The sequence below is a fragment of the Polypterus senegalus genome, chromosome 1 (genome assembly GCF_016835505.1).
Source record: "Polypterus senegalus isolate Bchr_013 chromosome 1, ASM1683550v1, whole genome shotgun sequence".
NCBI lineage: Eukaryota > Metazoa > Chordata > Cladistia > Polypteriformes > Polypteridae > Polypterus > Polypterus senegalus.
Window position 1 is genome coordinate 188,665,649 of NC_053154.1, and position 20,747 is coordinate 188,686,395.

At 42.4% G+C, this 20,747-nt stretch overlaps 2 protein-coding genes and 1 long non-coding RNA gene across 3 annotated transcripts in view; 2 read left to right on the plus strand and 1 right to left on the minus strand.

Annotated features, from left to right (window-relative positions):
* The window catches only part of abcf3 (ATP-binding cassette, sub-family F (GCN20), member 3), a 19,207-nt gene extending 10,092 nt beyond the window's left edge, over positions 1–9,115 (plus strand). Inside the window, exons 2-21 of the mRNA XM_039764997.1 lie at positions 1,080–1,227; positions 1,306–1,379; positions 1,471–1,526; positions 1,773–1,870; positions 2,134–2,256; positions 2,346–2,612; positions 2,694–2,774; positions 4,885–4,944; positions 5,131–5,187; positions 5,349–5,371; positions 5,537–5,592; positions 5,773–5,973; positions 6,057–6,133; positions 6,395–6,439; positions 6,668–6,800; positions 6,980–7,068; positions 7,156–7,247; positions 7,370–7,502; positions 7,772–7,859; positions 7,945–9,115. Coding sequence (XP_039620931.1) covers positions 1,080–1,227; positions 1,306–1,379; positions 1,471–1,526; positions 1,773–1,870; positions 2,134–2,256; positions 2,346–2,612; positions 2,694–2,774; positions 4,885–4,944; positions 5,131–5,187; positions 5,349–5,371; positions 5,537–5,592; positions 5,773–5,973; positions 6,057–6,133; positions 6,395–6,439; positions 6,668–6,800; positions 6,980–7,068; positions 7,156–7,247; positions 7,370–7,502; positions 7,772–7,859; positions 7,945–8,103 — 2,060 coding nt within the window. The 3' untranslated portion in view covers positions 8,104–9,115. The remainder of the gene's footprint in view (positions 1–1,079; positions 1,228–1,305; positions 1,380–1,470; positions 1,527–1,772; positions 1,871–2,133; positions 2,257–2,345; positions 2,613–2,693; positions 2,775–4,884; positions 4,945–5,130; positions 5,188–5,348; positions 5,372–5,536; positions 5,593–5,772; positions 5,974–6,056; positions 6,134–6,394; positions 6,440–6,667; positions 6,801–6,979; positions 7,069–7,155; positions 7,248–7,369; positions 7,503–7,771; positions 7,860–7,944) is intronic.
* Positions 9,116–12,075: 2,960 nt separating this feature from the next.
* Positions 12,076–19,386, minus strand: LOC120536601. The gene is made up of 2 exons (XM_039765008.1): positions 19,246–19,386; positions 12,076–13,454 (listed from the first exon to the last, which is right to left on the minus strand). The coding sequence occupies exon 2, from the start codon at positions 13,419–13,421 to the stop codon at positions 12,222–12,224; it is 1,200 nt and encodes a 399-aa protein (XP_039620942.1). The 5' UTR covers positions 13,422–13,454; positions 19,246–19,386; the 3' UTR covers positions 12,076–12,221.
* A 93-nt stretch (positions 19,387–19,479) lies between these two features.
* LOC120536610 lies at positions 19,480–20,519 on the plus strand. The gene is made up of 3 exons (XR_005635158.1): positions 19,480–19,591; positions 19,747–19,900; positions 20,100–20,519. It is a non-coding gene; the product is annotated as an uncharacterized LOC120536610 (long non-coding RNA).
* Positions 20,520–20,747: the final 228 nt, after the last annotated feature.

Sequence of the window (20,747 nt, forward strand, 5' to 3'; positions counted from 1 at the left end):
TTTTCTATATCGCCACCATTTTTGTTTTTTGGTATGGATACCAAAACTGTACATACTACTCCAGGTGAGGCGTCACCGGTACACTCTATAATTTAGGCATAAACCCAGTTCACTTGGACTCCACAAATCATGGAATCTAAACATTGTTAGGCTTTTTGATCACTTCTGTACTCTGTCTGGATGTATATAGTAGTTATGAGTCCACTTTGACTCCTAGATCCTTCTCATAAGAGATATTTTCAAGTTTCAGACCTCCCATTGTGTATTTATATCTCACATTTCTATATCCTATGTGTCATACCTACCAGTGTTTCTAAATTAAAGCAATTTTGCAAGGGACAGTGGAATAAAATTCCTAAACAGAGATGTGAAAGACTGGTATAGAATTGTAGGAAGTATGTGCATATACTTGCAGGTGGGTGCTGCAACCAAGAAATAAAACTCGGAGAGGGGGGTGGGGGTTTGGGGGCGTGAGGGTGCAATTATTTTTTTTACATGTTAGATAACTTGTTTAAAGAAACTCATGATCTAAAAACTATTGTTTGTTCACTTTCGTTGCCTTTCTCTAATACTGTATTTCTCTTAGGTGTCCCATTTTAGTCTAAATTCATTGTGTAAAATATGTAAAAGCAGAGGATTTTAGGAAACAGGCAAATACGTTTTTTTACAGCACCGTAGCATCTTTCATTGGAAGCATGACACCAGAACACTTTATAAAGTGAGGAAGTAGAAAATGTCAGTCATGTAGTACAAGCTTGTGGAACACTGTATGAGTGTAGAAATGTCATAGTAAACATGCAGTAGGGCATTTTCCAATAAGAATAACATCAAGAAGAGAGAAAATGTAGTATGTGGCTGCTCTTTGAGTCTGATGTACATCGTCTTTAAGTGTAGAACAAAGCCATATCTTTCTCTCTCTGACAGTATTTTTCCAGGGAGAGCGACAATCAGGAGAACCGATCTATGTCAAGAGGATATTCCACATCAAAGATCACTAAATGTTTCCATTTTGAAGCTACTTAAACTGACCCAGCAATTTTTCAAAATATATATAGTGATGCATATTTTTGTTCCTTTAGGTGTGTTGGAGTGTGGCAGTACTGATTTTGAGGATGGTGAGGAGGTGTTTGATGCCATTGGGGGTGTGCTGCAGGAGGTGTCTTCGGATTCCAAGAATGAAGATGACATCCGGGAAATTTGCCTACAGATGTTCAACACTTTTAAGCTGTGAGTCTTTCTTTCCCTTTTGCTTTTTTTGAAAGGATGCCCTTAGTTTATTAACAAATGGCCACTCTTTACCTACAGTGACTGCAACTCTGTGAAACAGCAGGTTTTATTGGATGCACCTGTCCAACTGTCCCAGATGGCTGGAGAATATGGTAAGAGAGGAGAAGAATGTAGTAATAATGGGTGTATGTGTCAGACCCCAAATTGCCCCTTCAAAAATTGATACTTTTCCCCCCATTGTAGATGATGCTGCAAATGATGTGCAAGGCATCTGGATGATCAAGAGAGCACAGAACACGGTAAACAAACACATGCGAGAATGCTTACAATAACTTACTATACACTAATAAACATAATTCCCAATTTAATAGGCACTTGTGTACTAATTTACAAGAATTAATTTGTATCTGAATCACTCTTACTTGATACAGTAGTTTGCATATATGTTTAATTTACTCATTACTCCCTATTAACTACATTTTTCTTGTTAACTTTATGTTCTGTTCTCTTTAGGGCCAAAATTACCTCTTTTCTGTATTTTACAGACAGTAGATGCTAAGAAGCTGGAAAAAGCTGAAGCGAAATTGAAAGCAAAACATGAGAGAAGGACAGAGAAAGATTCCCAGAAGACATCTGGACCTGTGTGGGTATTCTGAGTTAAAATAAGCTATAGCCTGAAGCTGTTGACTGTGGAGCTTATAGCACCTGTCCTATGGCATTTCACAATCTGTTGGCATTACTGGACCCTCAAGGGGTTAGCTGTTCTTCTGACTACTTTGTAACATTTCACTTATGTGAGTGTTGGAGAGCACTGAGAATTTCCTTTAGTGATTGTCATGTGTCTTCTAAGCAGCATTTCATTTTACTGTAGGGGGTAATATGTGAATATGTGAATTTTGCCTCTAGTGTTTTGGAGGAAGCCTCTGCCAGTCAGGCTTCCAGTAAAAAGGAGAGTCGCATTGAAACATCTGGAAAAAGCAAATCCTATGATATCAGGATCGAGAACTTCGATGTTGCTTATGGTGACCGGTATGAATTGGAGTACTTCAAGCCTGTTCGTAGATTGTCTAAGAATATGCAAGTGTTTGTTGAGGCTCATAAATGTTTGTTGCCCCCAGATCCTTGCTAACTGGAGCTGAACTTACACTAACATATGGCCGCCGGTACGGCTTAGTTGGGCGTAATGGTCTTGGAAAGACCACATTACTAAAGATGATGGCAAGCCGCAACTTGCGTGTGCCCTCTCACATCAGCATTCTACATGTGGAACAAGAAGTGGCTGGAGATGACACGACAGCTTTGCAAAGTGTGCTAGATAGTGACACGGTGAGGGAAGGCCTGCTGAAGGATGAAAAGGAATTGAATGCCCGCATTGCTGCTGGACAGTGAGTACATGTCTACATATTTGCAAGGGTGGTCTAACTGGGCTGCAGGAAGTAAATGCCTTCCTCCTGTTTCCTGTCCAGGTCAGATGGAACAGAGAGTGCCAAATTATCAGAAATCTACTCCAAACTTGAAGAGATTGAAGCAGACAAAGCACCAGCAAGGTAGGCCTGCTGGTGTCATTTGATCAAGTGTTGTTTGTTCTCTAGTTCAGTCTTGGAAGGTCCCCTGTTGTTGTTGGATTTTATCCAAACCAATTTATTGTTTTAATCGGACTCCTAATTTAATTAGACAATTTATCATTTCCCAATTTTTTTTTATATATTAATTCAAGAGTTACTGGTTCTGACATTTTTTAATGAAAAAAAAACAAGGATAGTTGCATGTTAAGTGGGTTGCAATAATCTTGTTTTGGTTTTTACTTTTTTTATTTTTATTTTTTTACTGGTTACTTAAGCAATTATTTAATAACTACTAGAACATTCCCCTTCTGTCCTCCAAGAACAAGGGATTAAAAGGGGTGAAGGCCACCAATATAATGACCAACTTGATTATGAATTATAAACACAGTCCCCATGTAGTGAGGGATTATCAACAGAGGGACTTATGGATGACAAGGATAAGGAACTTTTTATACTGCATATGTGTTCTTCTAGTCCTCAAATAAAAGGAAATAGAAAAGGCAAGTTGGTGTAATGTGAAAGAAATGTTTTATTGAAAAAAGGTAAACAACATGGAAAACACCAAGTCAAATCTGTGCAACAGTTCTGGCCTTGTCTAAAAGTGGAAAGGAAGTACTTTTTAACTTCTGGAAGGTGAATGACGTTTATTTGTGCGGGTTGTTCTCTAAGTTGCTTTCTATTCATGGAGGCTTGGGCATAAGGACTAGTAGCATCAATGAAATCTTCTAAGCACTTCACCTGAAGAGGTATATACATGCAGTGCCTACAGTGACTGTGCAGTTTACTGTGGAAAGTTTCATATGTTGCAATACTGACATGCACTATTGAGGAGCGTGGTCAGAGGGAGTTCTCTATGAATTTTGAGTGGTGCAAGAGTGAATTGGGAGGGGTAGAAGGATTTCCCCATTGGCGTTGAGTGCTGTCATACATTAACATTTTTTTTTTTGTCCTCATCTCATTTGACAACATACATACCATATCCTGAGGGATTATAGCCTGCAATCTATTCCGCAGTTGAAGCGCATCTCATAGTGATGCACATTCCACATGCCAATCAGTGGTAGTTGTGGGTGCAGCTACTTCTATCATGGTGTGTATCACTTTGTTTTGTGATGAAGTTTATATCTTGTACTTAAAGCATAGCAGGTGGAGCTGCAGCACTGTCTGTTGAATGTGCATTGGAGTTGAGCACATCGGTGTCATCGACCTTTTACTTGTGGGATGGTGGATTATCAATAGAAGTTTTCTAAATCATTTAGCCTTGCACCTCCTGTGTAAGTTTACATTGATCTTTTGGTTTGGTATGTGTGCCAGTGTCTTGCTATCTCTTCATGGCCGACGGTGACAAAATGTTACGGCCTGGGCAACGTGTTTTGCAGAGTTGTTTGTGTGCGTTTACCTTTGTTCCATTTTCATGCCAGATATGCAGCATCCTTGCAGTTTTTGTACAAGCTATGTTGCGTGTGGCCATTCATTTCCTGTAAAGCAATGCACACATCTTTGGTGGAGTCAAAGGAGTCAAATTCAAATTTTGTGGTGTCTGCAGGCTGGATATCCAATTTATGGGCTGTGTTGCATTTGTCACAGTATAAGATGTTGATTGAGGTCAAGATTAATCATCAAATGCTAACCAGTGTGCAAGTTTTTGAATGTTAGACAGACAGCCCTTAGAATTTTATATATACATTATGTATAGATGCACTTTCAAGAGGGTAATGCTGAAGTGGTTTCTCTTTAGCATTCAGTATTGTTTACACTGGTGTTGACTGTTTATATAATTAATTCTCACTATTCTGAGCCAACTGTACAGGAAAAGGTGAATTAAAAAGAAAAAAAAGCTAAATGTAAATCTGTCTAGTTTTTTGAATGGAAAATAAAAATCTCAGGTATATAAACAATGACATCAATAAGAGGTAAAACGGCTCACTGATTGTGAAACTGGTTTGATCAAAAACCTCAGGATTCTCTAGAACTGAACTTGAGCACCACTGACCTAGTGCACACCATTCTACATTTTATGGCAAGAGGACAGTTCCTGAAGGCATGTGCAATATGAGTCTTTTGAAGTTAATAATTTCTCTATGTGCCACAGGGCCTCTGTGATCCTTGCGGGTCTGGGCTTCTCTTCCAAGATGCAGCAGCAGGCCACTAAGTAAGTAATTGTATGGATGACATGGATGGGTGTAAGTCTGAGGCATGCCATTCTGTACTACAAAATCAATTATTCTACCCTGATTGGTTGGTGGGCATTTCTTCACTGTAATAGAATTAGTTGGGCATTAGGGATGAATAAGAGAAAGGACTCATCTGAATTTTATTTAATTTTCTGTCTTTGCAGGGAATTTTCTGGAGGGTGGAGGATGAGACTGGCATTGGCTCGGGCACTCTTTGCAAAGTAAGGGATCTGTGTAGTTTACTATGACTTGGACTTGTTTCCTGCTGAATTTATTCTGCTCTGCCTCATGTGTATTCTCCAGTTCTAGGCTGCTAAGAACTGAGACTTGGCCATGGGTGTTAGGAACATTATGCTGAGTAAATCTCTTCTTGCTTTTTCAGGCCAGACCTACTCCTGCTTGATGGTGAGTGATGTGTACTTGTGTTGGCTAAAGGGTACTTTTCTACTTTGTATTCTTTACTTGTTTCCACTGTTGCATCATGAAAGGATTTTAGTAAGAGACCTGTTGTAGCAGTGTGTAATCAGGCACGATGACAAAGAGACTTACTAACTGATTGCTTTGTTACAGAGCCCACTAACATGTTGGACATCAGGGCCATCCTGTGGCTGGAGAACTACCTTCAGGTAGACATGGGCTGGGCAAATGGATGTGGACTGGGCTTGATATGTTGGGTGGAGTGGGTGGAAGAATTGTTGCCTGGAAAGGAATGTGTGGAAACTGTACTGAAGTGAGTTAATGGCTGATCAGAATGGAGGGATTCATGGAATAAGTGTGCCTTTTTTTTTTTTTATGCTCCTCATCAGACATGGCAATCCACCATACTCGTCGTTTCTCATGACCGTAACTTTCTGAATGCTGTAGCGACAGATATCATTCACTTGCACTCGCAGCGACTGGACACGTATCGAGGCGACTATGAGAACTTTATTAAGACCAAGGAGGATCGATTAAAGAACCAGCAGAGAGAGTTTGAAGCACAGCAGCAATACAGAGAGCACATTCAGGTTAGAGGTAGTGAGGTGGTTCTATGGAGAACTCTTGATATTGCAGATTTTGGGATAGACACTCAGATATTCTCTCTTGCCAGGTGTTCATTGACCGTTTCCGGTACAACGCAAACCGGGCCTCACAAGTGCAGAGCAAATTGAAGCTTTTGGAAAAACTGTAAGTGGAATGATGTGTGGCTGGCTTGGTGTGGGATTTTACTTTAGTGTATACTCTGGGGCATACTTGCGGGTAGTAGGACAACGACAGCTCACTGGGCATATTGACAGTACCAAAGTTTACTGGTGTGGGAATGACTCTAAAGTGCTGAGATTGGAGTTCTTACAGAAGTGTACTGCAAGTTACTCATTTATAGTTGTGAGGTAAAGAAGGGTAAGATAATGCTGAGTGACTAAATAATGCTTTTCTTTTTGTATTCAGACCTGAGTTGAAGCCTGTTGAGAAGGAGACGGAGGTCATCTTACGGTAACGCATTTCTGCTGCTTGATATCCTGCGGGCTCAGCGTGTGAGTGACTGGGTGGCAAAGACTGCATGCGGCTTCAGCCACTGGACCTTCCAGGTGGCACTAGTGGCTGCGCAGACTGTTCCTTGGGTACTTCACACCTCAACCCCAAACTCCACTCTTATCTTTTGGCTGTGTGCTTCATTCTATACAATATGGCCGACCCAGCAGCATTATTTTCTATCTGCAGGCTCCCAGATAACTTTGAGAAGCTCTCGCCACCTGTGCTACAGTTGGATGAGGTTGAGTTCTTCTACACTCCAGAGCAGGCACTCTTCAAGAACCTTTGTGTCTCTGCTGATCTTGAGTCACGGATTTGCATTGTGAGTGGATTGTACAAGTGATTACAGAGCAGTAGGATGACCTCTTTGATGCCACATACTTAGCCTCCAGAGGTGCTCGACAAGAGTAAACCACAGAATACTGCACAGTTAAGCATGCTGCATTAATTGCCCACTTGAGGCAATTTCTGAATGTATTTCTTTTTTTTTTTTTTGTACAGGTAGGTGAAAATGGGGCTGGGAAATCAACTCTCCTCAAACTGCTGTTGGGAGATCTAACACCAGTAAGAGGGATTAGACATGCACACAGGTAACCTATGATGCTTAGACCCTACTTCTCAAGGTATAACAGTATTTCTCAGCTTTAGTTACTTCTTTTTTTTTCTTCTTCAAATAGGAATCTGAAGATTGGCTACTTCAGCCAACACCATGTTGACCAGCTTGACCTCAATATGAACTCAGTAGAGCTGCTGTCCAGCAGGTTCCCAGGTAGTAACATAAAATCTGCACAGTCAGTGTTCATGATGTGGTGCAGTAGTATTTAAAATCAAGACTCTGATGTACCATTGTGATTCTCTCACTGAAAACAACACTCTCATTTCCTATCTTAGGCAGACCAGAGGAGGAGTATAGGCATCAGCTAGGAGGTTATGGGATCTCAGGAGAGCTGGCTCTGCGACCTGTTGCCAGTCTGTCTGGGGGACAGAAAAGCAGAGTGGCTTTTGCACAAATGACAATGCCATGGTAAAGTCTATAGCAAGTCTATACTTTGAGCATTGGAAAGGTGTTATATAAGTAAAATTATATTATTATCGTGTATGCCTATAATTGTTATGATTTGCTCTCAACAGTTCATATGCTAGGATGCTTGTGGTTTAGAAGTTTTGGGCTCGCCTGTTTAATGTGTGGAGATTCCCTGGCAGCACTTAATCCTACTTCTCCTTTTCTGTGCTTTGACTAGTTTTTCACTAGCTCTTTATTTTTTTTTTTTTTTTTCTTCTCCTGTCTCCAAGCCCTAACCTGTATATACTTGATGAGCCCACCAACCATCTGGACATGGAGACAATTGAGGCTCTTGGCAGAGCATTGACCAAGTTCAAGGTATAATGAAGCAAATGCCCATCCATTGGTTTCCACTGGATTGTGCACCATGCTGACTAGTGACATTATCTCTCTTTCTTTACAGGGTGGAGTGGTCCTGGTATCCCATGATGAGCGGCTCATTCGCATGGTGTGCAGGGAGTTATGGGTGTGCGAGATTGGAACTGTCCGAAGGATTGAGGGTGGCTTTGATGAATACAGGGACATTTTGCATGAACAGTTTTGCAAGGAGGGCTTTTTATAAGCTCGAAGCTGCTATGATGCCACATCTTCAGAGAACTGCAATTTGTTTGATATACCGTTCCTAAATTATTCTAACAGTTATGAGGATTTACAAGCTGCAAATAAACCTGAACTCTCAGCCAATGAGGTGACTTCATGTCCTGCAGACATGCGGCATGTATTGTCGGGGATCCCAGCTTTGACAGTGCATGTGTTTGTGTGTGACTGAGTTCCAGTGTGGTTTGTCTACACAACTGAAGATCATTTGGCAGAGGGCTAGAGGTTGAAAACAGTTACTCTACCTATATTAGATGGTGGGTGCTCTGGGCTAGATAAGTGTACCTTGAGGAACAGCTGATGGCATCAGCATTTTTCTCTGATTCCTGTTTACCCAGGCCAGTATAGCTGTACTCTCCCTGGAAGTGGGAGTTGAAGCCCACATGGTTTTTGTGATTTATCGGGCAGTAAGTTGGGGGAAAGGATGCAGCACTCTTTATTTTTATACGTGTACTTTCACATGTGTGAATAACATCTCCTGGGTAAGTACTAGAGTTTGATGGTCATAACATGTGAGGTACCTTTAGGCCTATGAAAGGTTTTCATACTTTGTGCACTTTAACGTTTGTGATCAATCAACTTATTTGCAGCTTGTGAGGAAGGAATTAATAATAAAATGCAAATTACTTATTATGACAGTGACTTCTAATCAAAGTACCCTTTAACATTTGTAGCTTAGGTTAGCTTCAGGGTTAAGGCTGTGCTTTTTTGGATGGGAGCTGGAAAAACTCTGAAACGCCGGAGTCATCCTAAATTTTGGCAGCTGCCTCTGTACGACTCTGAGCTTGCAATTTCTGGCTTAAATTCAAAGTTGGAAACAAACCTCACTCTACGTTGACTCATTTTGTGACGTAATGACATTTCATACCCCACCCTAAATGCAGCAAAACTGAAACAGTTGCATGTTTATGAAAACTTGTGCAGCAGATACAGCCTAACAAAGAATTGTAACATCCAGCAATAAACATCCAAGTAAATTGCTGTGTTAAGATGTAGCCTTTAATTTCCTCAGTCTTTATTTTTCCTCTTTCTTTAAATGTGTAATGCCCCAATGTTCAAAATCATTTACATGACTGGTATGCATCTCATTCATTTGTGGTAGCTATAAATGTTTCATTCAGAATCGTGATAGTACCTGTCAGGTGTGCATAAAGTAGGGAATGTTGTTGTTCCTGTCTTAAACCACAGCACCATCGTGTAGTCCTTTCACTGCAATTGAATGTCAAGATGCCAGTTTGCTTGTAACCTGGGTCTCCACTGCAGTGCTAACCATGTGTTTATTATGTGAGGCACAACTCCTTCAGCTGTTTGCATTTATTTGTGAAATTAGAACTTCACTCTGCAAACTAGAGGTGCTTTCCTGCTGGGTATAAATTAGAATTGTAGGTTTGAGAAATTACTAAATATTTGGATGGGTGAGAAAGGAATACCTGCTACTTCATGACATTACTGGAAAGAGTAGTGGAAGCTCGGTTATGAAAGGAGGTGATGATTAGTGAGCAGCAGTATGGTTTCATACCGAGAGAGCACCACAGATGCGATGTTTGCTCTGAGGGTCTTGATGAAGAAGTATGGAGAAGGCCAGAAGGAGTTGCATTGCATCTTTGTGGACCTGGAGAAAGCATATGACAGGGTGCCTCGAGAGGAGTTGTGGTATTGTATGAGGAAATCGGGAGTGGCAGAGAAGTATGTAACAGTTGTACAGGATATGTACGAGGGAAGTGTGACAGTGGTGAGGTCTGCGGTAGGAGTGACGGATGCATTCAACGTGGAGGTGGGATTACATCAGGGATCGACTGAGCCCTTTTTTATTTGCAATGGTGATGGACAGGTTGTCCGAGATTAGACAGAAGTCCTCCTGGACAATGATGTTTGCTGATGACATTCTGATCTGTAGCGAGAAAAGGGAGCAGGTTGAGTAGACCCTGTAGAGGTGGAGATATGCTCTAGAGAGGAGAGGAATGAAGGTCAGTAGGAACAAGACACAATGCATGTGTGCATGTGGGAGCAGAGTTGGTGAAGGTGGATGAGTTTAAATACTTGGGATCAACAGTACAGAGTAATGGGGATTGTGGAAGAGAGGTGAAGAAGAGAGTGCAGGCAGGGTGGAATGGGTGGAGAAGAGTGTTGGGAGTAATCTGTGATAGACGGGTATCAGTAAGAGGGAAAGGGATATGGTAGTGAGACCAGATATGTTATATAGATTACAGACAACGGCACTGACCAGAAAACTGGAGAGAGACATGTAGGAGGCAGAGATAAAGATGCTAAGATTTGCATTGTGTGTGACGAGGATGAATAGGATTAGAAATGAGTACATTAGAGGGTCAACTCAGGTTGGATGTTTGGAAGATAGTCGGCGAGGCGAGTTTGCATTGGTTTGGACATGTGCAGAGGGAGAGATGCTGGGTATGTTGGGAAAATGTAAGGATAGAGCTGCCAGGTAAAAGAAAAACATGACGGTCTAAGAGAAGGTTTATGGATGTGGTGAGAGAGGACATGCAGGTGGTGGGCGTAACAGCAAGATGCAGAGGACAGAAAGATGTTGAAAAAGATGATCTGCTGTGGCAACCCCTAAAGGGAGCAGCTGAAAGATGAAGAAGAAAAGAATACCTGTTATGTGTTTTTTTTTCTTTTTCAATTGAGAACATTGCTAAAATTATTAAAACCTGTACAATTTCAAGTACCTCAAGTATATATACTAGTTTTTATTTATGAATTGATAACTGTTGTTAGCCATTACTTTCCATGTCCAAAGTGTATTCTTCTCTCCAACTTGACAAGCAAAGCTCATAAATATGTGCTGTCTGTGTGAATTTGGTCATACACAGTACATTGTGAGAAGACATCACAAGTATTTCCTTTATCATGTAGCTAAAACCTCAAAAGCAAGCCTCACTGAAATCCTGATGGAACTGAATTTTGTCAGTTTAATTAAAGGTAGTATGATCTTGAAATGTTTAAAATTGTGAAAGCAGAATTTATGATGGATATCAAGTTTTGCTTTAACAATCATACCTTGACAAGAACAGAGGGGCACATAGTGGACCTATGTAAATGTATATCTCACAAAAGTATGAAATACTTTCTCAGATGGGAACTGTAGATAACATTCAGTTAAGTACTGTAGTGTGAAAATGTAGTCAAGCAGTGAGTTTTAAACCTTGGTAATATTTCAAATTTTTTTGTTGAAAAGGCTAAATGGTCTCTTCTTCACCAAAATGCATCTAACTCTAGATTACTGAATATAGCTTTGTTATTGCTCCTGTGTTCAAATGGGTTTTTGTTCAAGTTACTGCAGTTTTGTTCTCCATCTTGCTTCCATGCACAGTAGATTGGCCACTCTAAATTGCTACCATTGATGTGGATGTACTTAGGTGAGGATTCCTTCAGAATCACTGGTGTCCAGTTCCACACTTGTTTACTGGCAACCTAAGATCCCTGAATTGTAAAAAGTGGGTTCAGACAATTAGAAATGGTAGAATTGGACACTAGCACAGCCAAATATGGCAGTTTGGGGATTACTGCCTCCTTTATCTGGTGTTGTCACTTCTGCCTTTCCCTCTCTAGATGAAATCCCAATGATGTGCATGTATTGGCAGAGGTGTGGGAAATGCATGGTTCATTGCATGAATGCTGTGTTTTTCAGCAATTCTGTATTTATTGAGGCGATACCTTGGACTGTACTTGGATTAATAAGAGAAGTGCAGTATAGTGTAACAGTAGAAAGTCATTAAAGTGTACAGTTGTGGGTCAGTGAGGTCTGAAATACAGCTACTGGAAAGTTAGGAGGAGAGGGTGATGAGGCTGCCACAGCAGCTTTAGCTCCTCAATCGTCGATTAAAGATTTGGTGAAATAAAAGACAGATGTCATCCCCTTTTAACCATATAAAACTGACACTGGACATGAAAAAGAGGCTTCAGGGACACTGACAAATGGGGGGGAAAAACAAAGTTTTATATTTCTCACTTTGAGAATCACAGACAGTTCTATCTGCACAGCACCCATTTAACACACAATAGCTCTACATGGTGAACAAAGCTAAGGTCAGTCTCCACAGAGGAGGTGGCCTTTCAAAACTGTCACTCCTCCCTTCTTTGAGCCTTCAGTTGTGGCAGTACTGCTTGGGTGTAGAACATCTCCAGCTTTGTAGCTGTCTGCTTCCAGAAAATAGGGTCATATTCAACAGGAACCACAGCCATGTCCTTACTGGTGTAGACAATGAAGTCTGCCTTGGTCAGCCCTGTGACTGCTAGCTGGCACTGCACCTGTGTGTAGTAGTCATGTTTTTTTTTCAGGCTGTAAGATGAGCTGCCTGCCTGTTCCAGGCAGAAGGTCTTGTCTGTGCAGGCCTTGCTGATGGTGTTGTTGCGATGTTTGAATGGACACTTGACCTCAAGGCAGTTGAGAATTTGCTTGCTTTGGGAATCACGGACAATTCCATCTGGACTTGCGGCCAGCCAGTTATGCTCTGGGTGAATGAACAGCCCACAGTCCTCAACCACCACATCCTTGCCCAGTTGCTTAGACTTCAGCTTCTGGTAGTGGTTGACTGCGACAGACTCATTGTTGATGCCCCAAGTCATGGCTGGTGTCTTAACATTGGAACCTGAGCTCACCACTGCACGCAGGTAAGACTGAGGCACTTCGTCGCTGATGCCATTCACAAACCGGCTGTTTGCAATTTTATGGGCATTTGACGCAGTGATGCGGTTCTGACGCCATTCAAACCACTTGGGGTTATTACGCTGTCCCCTGGTGTCTCTCTCAATTGCTGACAGCTTCTCCTTGTCCAACTTTCTCGAGGTGTAGGAGGCAGGTATGGAGGGATGCAGTGGGTGTGGAATGAGTGTGGCCTCCATCCCAGTGGGCAGTGTGCCATCTTTAGCTGTATCAGCAGCTAAAGTTTTGCTATTGTCACTTTGATGTTCTGGACTGACAGCACGTGCCCCACCCTCTGCTTTCTGCACCCTTGGGTGAACTGTGTACTTAGCACTGTCTACCTCCTTTTTGAAGGGTTGTGGAGGAACTGACTTGAGCGGACGATTGCTAGTTAGAGTCCTGGCTGGCTGGACAGGAGGACTTCTATCTGCTGTCCTTGCAGCCCTGTTGGTGGTGGTGTTGGTCAAAGTTGGCCTGGGGGCATATTTGGGTGTCTCTTTGTTGCACTGTGAAGAGGACTGACGAGGAGAGTTGGGCTTGACGGATGGTACTGCAGCTCCTTGTCGTGGGGATGCTGACTTGGACTGTGGCCCCCTTGTTCCCTTCTTGGTGGGCTCCATTGGGTGAGTATTCAGACAGACAGTGCTGACAGACTGCAAAGAAAGAAAGAAATGAAATATGGTTAGTATGTGGCCTGTGGATATGTCCTACTTACCTTTCATATTGAATTAAACAGTGTTACTGTGGTAAGATCAGGTGGGGAGCTAAGCCCCTCTGCAAAGAAACTGGGGTTGGTGAGGAATCCTGGGAGACTTGAGCTCAAAGTAAATCTGACAATTTTTCGGAAGCTCAGCCATGATCCCTGGGTCAAACTATAATTGTAATAACACAGAAGGCCTGGCCTGGCCCTCACTCTGTCATAGACAAGGCTTCATGGTTATTTATGAAAAAAATTAAGTCATTCTGTTAGAATTTTATAGCATAAACCGAGACTGTGAAACCTAGAAAATCATACTCTGTCACTTCAATGGCACAATGATACCATTCACTCATTCATGGGAAGTAAGCCCTTCACAGCTAAAAAGCAGGATGATGAATATATTTCAGCACATGACCGGTGCCCTGGACCCTCCAATGGAGCAGTAATGCATTTTCAGTGCTGTTAAACAGTAACCGCCCTCCAAAAAGGCAAATGTTCCTTCAACATATCTGAGTGCATGGATGTTTGATATTCACTTCAATGATATCTATATATAAAAGTGACCAATCTATATTAACAAGTAATGAGGTTATTCTTTTCAATTATATATTCAAAAAAAGGTTATCTGTTACAGGGTAAAAAATTAGTAGAGCCATACTTTCAAAAGCTACTTTTTTCCATTTTGGTTGAAATATATCCTTGTAGGCAATTCTTGTAATTTGTTCCTCTGTCGTCTTCATTTTTTGCCCACTCCGCATAACAGAAATCAACTTTGTGACATTTGGGACTTTCTTGGATCTAATCTCCACTTTAATTCAACCACAGTATTTCTTAAGGGTTTAAGTTCTGAGCTCTAGACTTTGTCTTGACTATCGCAGAATCTTATATTTCTTCTTTTAAAATCACTGTTTTGCATTTTTGTGAATGTCTTATTGACAGGCCCGTTTATAGTTTAGCTTCAGCTTTCTGACAGATGGCCTCACATTCTCCTCAAGAGCTGCTCATACAATGTGGACTCTATTGTTGACTTTGTGATTCCTAGAATGCTTTACAGTGGGTAGGAGCACCAAATATGTTTGCATTGCATTCAAATGGCATTACCTTGGTCTAATCTATCCAGAACAACCCAAGTGTTGTCCATTCGTTTTTGAGAGCAGATGCTTCTTCCTTCCTTCTCTTGTATGGAGAGGAGCGCTGTGTTGATAAGTAGCACACAGTGCCCACTATGGCTGTAGCGAGTGGTCTTCTGTTTAGTACTGTCCAGTCATTTGTCATGCAGCTTAAATCAAACTGACCTCAGAACTATACTCAACAAATCTACATTAGAAAAAGGCACAGAGACTTGCCATTCCCTTTTAAGGGCATTGTTGCAGTTTTCTGGTGCAAGTCTTGGAATAAAGGAAAACTTTTGATTGATATATATATATATATATATATAGTGGTCCCCAGCCGGGACGCCCAGGAGGACCAGAGGAGGGCTTGTGCCTCCTCCAGACCGCGAGGGGGCGTCCGTCCTGGTTATGTTGGGGGCCTCGGGTACAGGGCTTGGAAGCCCAACCCTGTAGGGGCCCGTGGCCACCGCCAGGTGCCCAGGTGCCTGAGGAACCCTGGAGCCCAGCACTTCCACCACACCAGGATGTGCTGGGGGGAAGAGAACAGGAGACACCCGGATGGCTTCCGGGTAACAGCCGGCACTTCCGCCACACAGGGGTGTGTCCAAAGGAGAATGCCGGGAAGCAGCTGGAGCCCATCCGGGTTCCCATTTAAGGGGCCGCCTCCCTCAAGTCATTAGTGGATGTCGGGTGGAAGAGGACAGAGCTGGAGAGAGGACGGGAGGCGGCCAAGAGAAAGGCACAGAGATGGAGAGGCCTGGACTTTGGGGAATCGGTGCAAGAGGCACTGGGGTTCTTGCATTGTAAAATATTGTAAAAATAAACGTGTGTTGGGTGAACTATGTTGTCCGTCTGCCTGTGTCCGGGTCCCAGTTCACAATATATATATATATATATATATATATATATATATAGTGGTTTTAATAAGCCATTGGTGAGCATCTAATTTTTCACCCTGAAAAAAGTTTGCTCATTTCTGCATAGAAATTCACTTGGGATGATGGCCTCCCTCAGCTGCTCATCTTCCATGACAGAACAGTAGTGGGACTCGACCTTGATGCCTACCTGAGCTAAAGGAGAACTCCTTTTCATATGGTGACAGATCAGGCTTTTACCTACAAATGTTCCTCTCCTTCATCCTTGCTTTGCTTACTCCTTTTGTGATCTGGTCATGGCCCAATTTGTGTCTGTTCAGGAATTCACTCAGGGTGGAAGTCACCTCTCAGCTGCTCATCTTCCTGGATTACAGAACAACTCCCTTTTCTGTCACTTTACCAGCTGCACTGAAGGAGAACTCCTTGGGGAAAGTGACCTGTCCTCCAATCCCAGGTTTGAGTCAAACATCTGCCTTTTTAGCAAGGATGAGAGCGGCTGGTATCGAAAGTGATACAGGGACACTGCTAATCCCTGATGAAGATGTGATGGCTAAGATATCACATTTGCCTTTTATACAATGCAGCAGTGCTAAAACTTGATGGACTTCATTTCCCAGCTGCCCGAAGGGTATTGCCCTCATTGGACATCTGTAATGGGTACAGGGGCTGCTGGGGACAAGAAGGGTTGGTGTGGGAACTTTAAAACTGTGCCAGCTAAAAAGAGAAGGAGCACAGTTTGTTATCACGGATGTTGTTTGCCTGCATTACTGTTGTATTGGATTTAAGTTTTGTCTTGTGTCCGTCTGCATCCTCTTTGTTGGAGGGAACGCTCCCACGCATCTCAACACGAAACGCTTCAGAAACGGTAGGACAAACTTTATATTCACCTCTACAGTTCACAGGCTATGCAACTCCCCCCAGCTTCAGTGCCATCCATTATATGGGACTGACTCATGGAGATTGTTATAGGTGTTTATTGTTGTGCGTTGTATTTGTTATCACCAAAGGGAAAGGCAAGGGTTGTCTTATTATTTGGTTTTTTATACTTGATTTCCATTTAATATATTCATTCATTTATGGTGGCACAGTGGCGCCGGTTTCCTTCCACAGTCCAAAGACATGCTGGTTAGGTGCATTGGCGATCCTAAATTGTCCCTAGTTTGTGGGTGTGTGCCCTGGGATGGGCTGGCGCCATGTGTTGGCTGGGATTGGCTCCAGCAGACCCCCATGACCCTGTGTTATGATGTAGCGGGTTGGACAATGACTGACTGACAATGCCTCATTCATTTATGTGATTTAGTAGATTTCTGCCTCTGTCTGTGAGTGAGTGTGGGTCAGGCCAAGGTTGGGTGCATTACTGGAATCCCCACCAAACAGACAAACAAATAAATAAATAAATCACCATCCCATCGACAGTGTGAATCTAAGTGGCACTGGTCCACAGGCAGTATGGGTGAGGTCTGTGATTTGCAAGACTTAGTTATTTAAAACATTGTAGCACCCAAATAGGTAAGACTCTATTAATAAATGAGGAGCCTGGTTTCTGTGAAATGTTAAACAACTGGTAAATAACAAGCTGATATAGAATACAAAAATGCTAAATATTGGGTGTGACAGACCACTCAAACTAAGCCCAGATTACTTAAGCACTTCTAATAGCATGTGTCCACAGGTTTTCTGCTACACTTCTGTGTGCCACTCCTGCTGCCTTTAGGAAAAGTTTCCATTTCCCAACATGGGAGTGGCAGAGTTACTGCAGTGAAGTGCACCTAACCTCACTTACCTCCTCACTGTACAATGAAGCAGGCTCCTGTGAGAATACAATAAAAACTGAACAAGAACAACTAGCCAGGAGTAAACCCTTCTCCTCAATAACACCAATACTCACTTATTTTACAAAAGAAGACTGGATATTTTGGTAAGAAGACCATCCTCTAGGCAGACGAGTCAAAATGCTTATTCCAATAATGGATTCTGGGCAGAGCTAAACCAGCTGTGGACAGGGTGTCATTCCACTGAATGGCACCGCCAGTCTGGGCAGACCTGTCTTTGGGATTAGGGAGGACTGGAATGTGTCCAAGCCCGAATTTACGTTCAGCACCCTAGACTTGAGGCAGTAGCACAAACCTCTGTGACATTGTCCCTTAAGTATCTTTTATAATAAGGCAATAGATGTTTTTATGCAATGGCTCCATTCTGGTTGTATTTGTTGAGTATTTGTTTATTGTTCTATGCAGAAACTATTTGCATCATTTTGTTTTAAATGCCTTGAGCATAGGAAAAGTGCTAAATAAATATAACGTATTATTAGTATTACATTAAATATCACATTTATCATTTGTTCTAAGATGTTAAAAAGAGGAGGCAAAGCATGTGAACATAGGATGTGACAGTCATGCTACAACTTGACACTAAACACACACTGGCAAATGATACATCAAATGAATTTAAACTGAGACAAACCCAGAATTATCGGAGTGGAAATTACTGAGACCACTGCAGAAAGCTGTTTTACGTTACCTGTGTGTAGCACCACAGTAAATCAGATACGACTCAAGCCATTCACTTAAGTTATCTGAAACATTAGTATTAAGAGAGGCAGTTTTCAAAGCTGGTAAAGCCCTCTTTAGAGTCACTAGATTTTATACAAATCTTATCCCTAGGAACGGGTGTGACAGTTTGCAGAACTCAATCACAATTCTTAGACATCTTTTGAGCGTCGGACAGAGCATAACACTGGATACTGTTGCAAAGTTATATCATTATGTTCTCTGCCATTTAGTTTCCAACCTTTTTGCTTCGCTCACTTAATCCAGTTTCAGGTTATATTGGCACCAATCTGCTCTGGCAGCACAAAGCAGGAGCCAACGCTGGAGTAGATACCAGGCTACATAAACAGCATTTATAGATACATGCATCATTAAAATGTAATGCAAGTCAAAACTAGAAATTTGCATGTGAAACACTTATGGCCTCTGAAAGATAGCCTACTATAAAAGATAAAAGTAATGTAGTGTGAATCTGTCACCCTGCTATTTCCAGTCAGACTGCTTGACATTCTGTGGACAGAAAAGTTTCTGAGCTGTTCTTTGAAATGCTGATATTTTTTAAAGATCAGTATTGCATACACTATCTGCCGTGTGTTCCTCGGCAAGGTGTTGCACAAGCCTAACCAGGGCATAATCCGATTTATTGGCATGCCATTCATACTTTAATGGAAAATCTCGAAGTATCTACACACGAAGCTAATTAAGTGATATTTATCCTAACATTAAATGCATTTCAAGAGCAATAAACGAAAACGAAACTGTAACCACGATAAGGCACATAGACCCGTCCTAAGGACAGCTTTAACAGAAAGACAAGTCTGGGCAGACACATCAAGACAGAGCAGCGATTCCAAAACCACACCACGCATAGAATGCTCTTTTGTCGAGTCACACCGTGTGCTGGGTGCCCGCCTGAAATTTTTAAAGGGGGGTGATGATCGGGGGGTCGATCACGGCCGTGGGCTCATATACTATCAATGACACCCTCCACCAATCCGCCAGCTGCCGGACAGAACTAAGACCTTTCAGTCACACTCAACCGAACCACATCCCAAACCTCAGTGTCCCACCAACCTTCCCAAAAAATTTTTACTTTAGGGTCCTTCGCCCTTATCGAGTTCCATCGGTAAAACCCCTTCGCCAACTCTGTCCCACAACCACCACTGTAGTCTTCACCCGTACTCACGCACACCACCGACCGTTAATACCTTGAGAAGGACAACAGCAGGGCACGCAGATCTTTGAGACGGAGACAACGATGAAGTTTTTGGCTTGCAGACTCCTTTGGACAGCTGAAGATTCGACGACCCTCTCCTCGGAGTTCCGGCAAATATTCGAGTCCAAGTTCTTCACTTCTCGACATAGAGGAATTACGTCACCGGGAGGGGAGCTTCCAGCCAATCAGTGTTGATATTCAGATTTGGGAGTGATGATTCGCTGGAATACCAGAAGGGTTCGCTGGTGTCTCACTCATTAAAGTTGTGTCTGGCTTGAGGCCGCGTGTCTCGGAAGGAGTACGCCTTTGTCATGCGTGGGAATTGCTGGTTTTAAGTGGTGCTTACTTAATTTTTAAGTGGTTTACTTAATTTAATTTTATCTGTGCGTTTGTCCAAGAGTGACGTTGCATGCATGAGATCCTTCCCCAATCACGCCCTATTTCGCTGTTGTTGTTTATTTTTTTGCGATGCTAACGACACTTGTGCCCTTAGGGAGACACCGCCCTTTCACACTGGTGCCGACTTGGGATGTGGAAAACACCGAAGGTGACGTGCGACTCACGCTCTTCGACGTACGCCGGCGGTGTCCAGTCGGCATACCGGAGGAGTACGGCGGCGGCGGCGGCGGCAGCAGCAGCAGCAGCAGGTTTGCATGTCCGGCATCTTAATGTGAATCTAATTCCCACTTGTTAGCATGGCTCGTTACCACTCTCAGTCTGCCACAGGAGACATTTCTAATGCTGTAGATTTTCTTATTCAGCGAACACTATTAAAATGTTCTGTGGGCTGGAGCAGGTCAGTATATCTCAATCTGTCATTTTTTTTTCTCTGTGATTTCTTTCCAGATATTTTACTGACGACGCTGTTCCCTGTACGGGCGATTCATACTGGCCTGTTTCCACCCTTTTCCCCATGCGCCTGGGTTAGGCATTGCTATCCTCAACTGTGAATTATGTTATGTGTGTTTGAGGACATTATTGGCGAATGGGACCAAGTGAGCTGCTTGCTTACTGCCGGATAAAAGTGCTAATCGGTTGTCTCTACCAGCAGGTAAACTAAAACACACATTTCATATGGCAGCAGTACTGTAATTAGCTCCCAGATAATAAATTGGCCATGGTGTAAACCTGCAGCCACAACAAGAACAGGCCTGGGGATCCCTTGTCTATATTATGACCAGAGACGACCATAAAGAGCTGGACTGGACGGAACTGGAGTGTTCAAATTCATTGGCTGTCCCTTCAAATAAATCAGAATCACTCTTTTATCGTAACCCTGTGTGCGTTACATGACATACACAAAATTAACACTTGAGATAAATACAAGTGAAAGAATGTAAACATGCATGTAAAGTGCAAGGCAATGCATGAAAAACAACTAAATACTGAAGTCAGCATTAGCTATATGAACAGTAAGGATATTGCATGATTTTGTGCCCAGACTGAGCAAGGACAGTTGAGTTAACCATATGTGAGCTTGATGGCCTATGGAAA

What these genes read in the sequence shown, in the direction of transcription:
- LOC120536601 (XM_039765008.1), bottom strand. Translation starts at nt 13,421, where the DNA reads ATGGAGCCCACCAAGAAGGGAACAAGGGGGCCACAGTCCAAGTCAGCA.